The sequence below is a fragment of the Sceloporus occidentalis genome, unplaced genomic scaffold, assembly GCF_023333645.1.
Source record: "Sceloporus occidentalis isolate IW3139 unplaced genomic scaffold, rSceOcc1.0.p SCAF_4, whole genome shotgun sequence".
NCBI lineage: Eukaryota > Metazoa > Chordata > Lepidosauria > Squamata > Phrynosomatidae > Sceloporus > Sceloporus occidentalis.
In genome coordinates, this window is record NW_028316984.1 from 44,109,377 (window position 1) to 44,116,056 (window position 6,680).

At 41.9% G+C, this 6,680-nt stretch overlaps 1 protein-coding gene across 15 annotated transcripts in view; it reads left to right on the forward strand.

Moving 5' to 3' along the window:
- The window catches only part of KCNH7 (potassium voltage-gated channel subfamily H member 7), a 418,649-nt gene extending 412,782 nt beyond the window's left edge, over positions 1-5,867 (forward strand). For 11 of the 15 annotated variants that reach the window (XM_089519860.1, XM_089519863.1, XM_089519874.1 and 8 more), the window contains 2 exons: positions 1,448-1,637; positions 3,944-5,867. In XM_089519860.1, the coding sequence (XP_089375986.1) occupies positions 1,448-1,637; positions 3,944-4,210 (457 nt within the window). In that variant the 3' untranslated portion in view covers positions 4,211-5,867. The remainder of the gene's footprint in view (positions 1-1,447; positions 1,638-3,943) is intronic. The other 4 variants (XM_089519862.1, XM_089519867.1, XM_089519869.1 and 1 more) reach the window with 1 other exon arrangement.
- Positions 5,868-6,680: the final 813 nt, after the last annotated feature.

The window sequence follows — 6,680 nt, forward strand, 5'->3', positions numbered from 1 at the left end:
GGGGTTACACACTGTACTTCAAAACTTTTGAAGGATTTTCACATTGTCCACTCCCGCTTTAATTTAATGGTGTGCTGGTCAACAGAAACCACATTGCTACTTCCTTGAATGTCCAAACAGTTAAAAGAACATAGTACTTTATTTATTTTGAATATACTGATGATCCATAACTGCATTGGTGCAGGAAATACCCTCTATCAATGCAGATTTCAGCTATTCTGCATTCTTATTATGTTCCTATCTTTTTGGTGAATTAATCACTGGGTGGCCAAGCTTCTGGGGTGATAGACCTCTTGTTATTTATCTAGGCTGGTTCTTGAATGGCTGTCATATGGTCTGCCAATAAAGAGCCAGCGTGGTGTAGTGGTTTGAGCATTGGACTACAACTCTGGAGACCACAGTTCAATTCCCAGCTTGGCAATGAAATCCGCTGGGTGATATTGGGCAAATCACACTTCCTCAGTCTCAGGATGGCAATGATGAAGCCTCTCCCAAGAAACTTGCCAAGAAAACCTCATGATAGTGTCGTCTTAGGGTTGCCATAAGTCAGACACTACTTGAAGGCACACAGCAACAACAACCAAAACTTGGCAATGGAACTGTATTCAAAACTTGCTGGAATCTGCCAGAATCCCCCCACTCCCCTGTAGTAAGCATGCTCTAGGTTTCACTGCAAAATTTAAAGTTCTTTAAAGAGAACAGAGAATAGGTGGAGAACCTATTTTTGTGGATAGGGTTCAGAATGTTGAATAGCATTTATAAAGTTGTTGATAAAACCGACATCAGATTCACCACCGTCCTGACATAGAAGCCAGCAGGCACCACTTTCTCTACTGGCATAACCTTTGAGAATCTAAAGTCACCTCGGCATAATGTATAAATTATTCTATTTTTGATACCAAGGCTGCTAAGTCAGCTTGCAATAATTAAAGATCAATACAATAAAGTACAAGAGCCAGCGGGGTATAGTGGTTTGAGCATTGGAGACCAGGTTTTGAATCCCAGCTCAGCCATGTAAACCCATGGGGGACTTTGGGCAAGTCACACTCTCTCAGCCTCAGAGGACAGCAATGACAAATCTCCTCTTAAGAAACATGCCAAGAAATTGTCACGATAGGGTCACCTTAGGGTCACCATAAATTAGAAATTAGTTGAAGGCACACAACAAAAACAATACAATCAAAATAACAAAAGAAAATTTGTAGCGGAAATGAGGATCCAAGAAAGACTGAATAGGTTGCATGCAACAACATATAGCTTCTTCATGCTAAACCAAAATTCCTCCCCAATCTCGGCTTGCCATTGAATTCAGAGACAGCCAGTGTTGTAGACTCTCCTGTTTCTTCTTTCAGAACACTTTTAAGTAATGTTATTGCAGGTTAAAACTACTTTGGTCTTGTCGAACTGTGTTCCTGGCATATTTATTGATTTCTTGTTACCTTTCCAGGCTTGAATCCCAAATGACTGCTGACATTCAAACCATCCTGCAGCTACTGCAGAGACAATCAGCACTCATCCCACCAGCTTATAGTGTGGTGACTGCAAGTACAGATTATAAGAGGCCAGCTGTTCGGATAGTACAAAGTCTGCATCCTGTAGCATCTATTAAAACAGACAAAAGCTTCAGTCCTTCACAGGTATGTACCCCAGGTATTCTAAATGTGGAGACTCATTTCCAGCCCAAGGGCCAAATTTAATTTCAGAAAAGTTCTCAGAGGCCACATTCCAAGGTTGGGTTGGTAGAACCAAAGTTAACAATGGGACCAAAAATACCAGCTTATTTGAATATAAACACTTATAGCCTTAGGGCAGGCATTTGTTACCAGGCATTTGATTCCTTGGAGGTCTTTAAGCAGAGGCTAGATGGCCATCTGTCAGGGATGCTTTGATTTGGATTTCCTGCATGGCAGGGGGTTGGACTGGATGGCCCGTGCGGTCTCGTCCAACTCTATGATTCTATGATTTCAACCACATAGAGAAGGAATGCAAGTCTTGTGAAGTCAAAAAATGATAGCATCATATGGAAGGGGTGTGGTTCCTCTGCGGAAGCCCAGAGGAGCATATTTGGCCCAATAGTCTGCCCTAAAGTATACAAGTATAGGTATGTCTTTCTATAATTTGATAAGTCCTGTCATTTCGTGTCAAAAAGTACATTTCACGACATGCATTTTAGCTAAGCTAGGGTTGCGATTATAGCCTAGATGAGGTTGCACTCCCACTCAAAGATTCGTAGTTTGAGGGGGTGCTCTTGGATGCAAGACTGCTCCTGGAAGGCCTTGTGGCTACAGTGACCAGAAGTACTTTCTGCAATTTTGGCTAGTATGGCAGCTGCACCCTTTCCTGAGAAGGGTAGATCTGGCCACAGTGGTTTGCACCTTGGTTACCTCCTGAATATACTGTTGCAAGATGCTTCAGAGCACTTGAAAAGTGTTTGGAGGCAGCAGCTAGTGCAAAATGCAGCAGCCAGACTCTTGTCAGGTGTGCATTTCAGATACCACAAAACAGCAGTCTTGACAAGAACTACTCTAGCTTTCAGCTTGCTTCTGAGATCAATTCAAGGTGATGGTTTTGCCTTACAAAATGCTAAATGGTTTTGGGGCCAGGATATCTGAAAGATCACCTTCTCTTTTATGAGCCCACCTGAAATTTGAGATCTTCAAAGGAGCCCCTGCCGTGTGTGCCAACCCCCAGTGGCATCACTGGCATAGGTATCACCCAATGCCATGTAGGTGTCACTCCTGCTGCCACCCCGTGTGTTTCCCTCTCTTCAGCTTTTCCACATCCTGGCACGAAGAAGAAAGTGGCAGAGGTGGTGCAGTTGCCAGGCTCCAAGTGAAAGAAGAGAGACAGAGAGGCAGGCCAGCCAGTGGGGACAGGTGGTGACAGTGCTCACTGGTTTCTCCCATCTGTGCACTGGTCAAGATGGTGATTGCCCACCATGACAACTGCTGCTGCTAGTATTGCTGGCTGTGATGGAGTGGATTCCCATCTCCATCAAAGGCCAACAGCATGTTCTGTCTAGCACTGGACCAGCACAGTATACTCCTGTGGCCTCAACACCACTTTGCACTACCAGTGAAGGAAAGCAGCAAGAGTGGCAGGCAGGATGGCAAGTCCCAACTTGCAGAAGTGATGGGATGGGGACATGGATACACCACTCCCTGAACTACTTCTATAATTAGTCCTTTTAAGCTGCCAGTACTGAGCGCTGAGGAGGTGGTGCAGAGGAGAGGTGGTACAGTCATTTCAATGACAATGTCATCTCCTCTGATGGTGTCACCAGTAGTTTGCATCCTGCTAGTGACGACATTGCCAACCTGTGGCCAGAGTAGGTTAGTATGAACATACAAGAGGGCTTTCATTCTGGCAGCACCAGCACAGCTGTGGAACTTCCTGCCAGAGAAGTTACTGTAGGCTGGCTCCATCTCTTTTGAGCTGCTAACATGGTGTTGTTCTGCATTGTCTTTGATGTTTGGTACTGCTGCCTGTTAAACTGTTTGTTTTTTAAAAATTAAGGAGTATTTTTAGATTGTATTTAAAAGTTCTTAACAAAAGCTTTGTTTTGAAAGATTTTACCTCTGTATTGTGTTCAGTGTTTTCACCTGTTCTGCATTAATTTGTGGGCTCTGGTGGGCTGAGGCGATACGTCAGTAAAATCAATAAGAGCTGTGCTGGATCAGACCTATCTAGTCCAGCATCCTGTTCCTCACAGCATCACAGATACTGAACCTGGTATCTTTGGAAAGCCCTCAAACAGGACATGAGGGCAATAGTCCTTGCTTGCTGTTGTCCCTCAGTGACTGGTGTTCAGACTCACATTGTCTGTGAAGTTAGAGGTAGCAAAGACTGGCTTATTATACCCAGCTGCTATTGTTGTCACAATAAAATGGAAGCCCCATCTCCTGTTTTCCTTTGCAATGACTGTTTTGTTTCATTTCTTCAGTGTTCTGAATTCCTAGACCTCGAAAAATCCAAACTGAAATCCAAAGAATCTCTCTCAAGCGGAGTGCATCTGAACACAGCCTCAGAAGACAACCTGACATCATTTTTGGAACAAGAGCATGATCAGTCTTTAGAGCTACGCCCACAGCATTGCAAGACTTACCTCCACCCAATTAGGCACCCATCCTTGCCTGATTCTTCCCTAAGCACTGCAGGAATCTTGGGTCTCCATAGGCATGTTTCAGATCCTGGTCTTCCTGGGAAATAACCCTTTTGTACTCTTACATCACCTAAAATGTAAGTGCTTTTAATGGCTGGGGCTTTTTTTTTTCATTTTAGTTTATTTTTTGTATTTAAATCCTCTATACTTGACTCAGGGGCTACAAGGATATACCGTTATATGCAAAAGTACTGTATATTTTCCTAACTTTGTAGCTTGTAAGGTATAAAGTTAACCAGTAACAATGTAAATATATAAATATATAGATATATATATATATAAACAAACTGTATGTTCCAAATATAAAACTGCCAGCATTCTCAAGGCACCTTATATTTTTTAATTTTTTTAAAGCACCTGCATGTTTGGAAATGATTACAGTTCTGTTGCATGGAGATGACTATTTACTGTTTTCAATGAAATCCTATTTTATTGTGGATATGCCTTCAAAATCAATATGGATGGTCCACATGGAAATGACTTGTTTGGGTCCGCACCTACCCCTTGAGCTACTTTGCAATTCAAGTGAAACGTTCATCCAGTTTTCCTTCTGGCATTGAGGTTTTTATAGCCCACACAGCCATTCTGGTAAAGAGTGCAGTTGTTGAGTTCTCTGGGTCTGTAAGTCATTCATGTAAAACAAGCCGATTGCCAGGAGGGGGTGGCGGGAAGAGCTGGAACAACTGGGCTGTGCAATGGAAATATCATCAACACCTTGCATCCACATCTGCAGAATCATTTGATTTTTCAAAAAACATATTTTTCTTTATTAAAATCTCATAGCTATATGCTGCCACCCTACAAAGGCAGTGAGCTGTCAAGACCCCCAACATAATCAAATGCAATAAATATAATTTCTACATGATATGGAAGAATTTGTTTTCATTTTTTCCCATGTTCAAGACAAAATAATAATAAAAAGGAGGGGTGCATGATGAAAATATCTTCCTTCTGGTAATGGACAAAGTTGTTCTCGAGAAATTTCTTATCTCCTCTTCTAGTGGCTCCATGCAGCAGCTTCTTGGGCTTTAAGTAGCTGCTTATCTCCAATCACTGTCAGAGACAACAGCAGAAAACAATTGCAGGGCAGATGGAAAAACTTGTGGGCCTCATCTGGACTACAGCCAGAGGTCCCCGAACTCTGCCCTTCCCCTGCCTCCAAATACCTAATCATATATGACACTGCCTTTGTTGACATGGATTTTAACATGTCCTTAGGATATTGTGACACAAAATAACCCAGGAACCATTCTGATTTAAAAACAAAACAAAACCCTATGTGGGAAATGCTGTTCCTTCTGTGGACAATGCACAATAGCATTCTAGCAAGAGTGCAAAGATGTTCCCAAAAGCCTCAATAAAACTCGTTTCCAGAGGTCACCATAGGTCTCCTTTTCATAGCACATACCGAAATGTACCGTAAGTACTTTACATTATTCACAGTGAGCTGGCTTATGACAACAACCAGGTCATAAGAGAGAAAGTGTACACACACAGTGTCTCTATCCATTCCTCTCAGCCCAGTGTACCTTACTTGAGCTCAGTGCTCAATAAAAAGCCAGCACCATGCATACACATATGCCAAGATAGTGCTGATGCTGAGAAACAGGTGTATGTTGAGGTCTAATGCCATTCCTTTAGCACAAAGGTATTATATCCGCTGAATCAATGCTGTACATTGGCCTGACCACCAAGACTTTACCCTTCCGGGGGGGGGGGGGGAGTGCAGACAAGAGCACTAACCTACAAAACTTTACATGCCAATTCTATGATTCCATATTATTATTTTGGCAGTGGTTAAAATAATTTTCAGAAAATTAGCAGAATGTGAAAGCACCCCTGAAACACAAGACTATAGAATGTGGGTGTGGGGATATATATTTCCCTTTATGCTTATGTCTGTATGTGTGCCTGTGTGTGTGTATATATATATATGTGTGTGTGTGTGTGTGTGTGTGTGTGTATGTATATATACACACACACACACACATACACACACACACACATATACAGTAGCTCCTCTCAATTTGCAGGGAATCCATTCCAGACCCCCGCCCCCTATGAAAATGACAATTCGCAAATATCCCATTGAAAATAATGGTGCTATTTTATCCCTCCCTGCTTGTCCTTCCCGCGAAGACCGAGACCACGGGCTCCAAGCCCACAAAAAGGGAGGGACAAGTGTGTGTAATACATATGTATACATGTATATATACACATATATGCATACATATATACAGACATACATGTACACACACATTTGTGTTATTCTGTGTGTGCACACAAACGTTTCAGTACATTAATATACTTTATTTCAAACCAAGTAAACTGGTAGCCAAAGTTGACTCTACTAGAACAAATGGTTCAAAGGTACATATAGGACATACTGCACGTGCATAATACTTTGCAAATACTTAGATTTACTTTTATTAAAATATTATATTGCTTCAAAAGTTGTATTCTTTTCAAAATCTGTGCCTAAAATATGTACCGTTGTCCGAGTGTAAACAAAATCTTT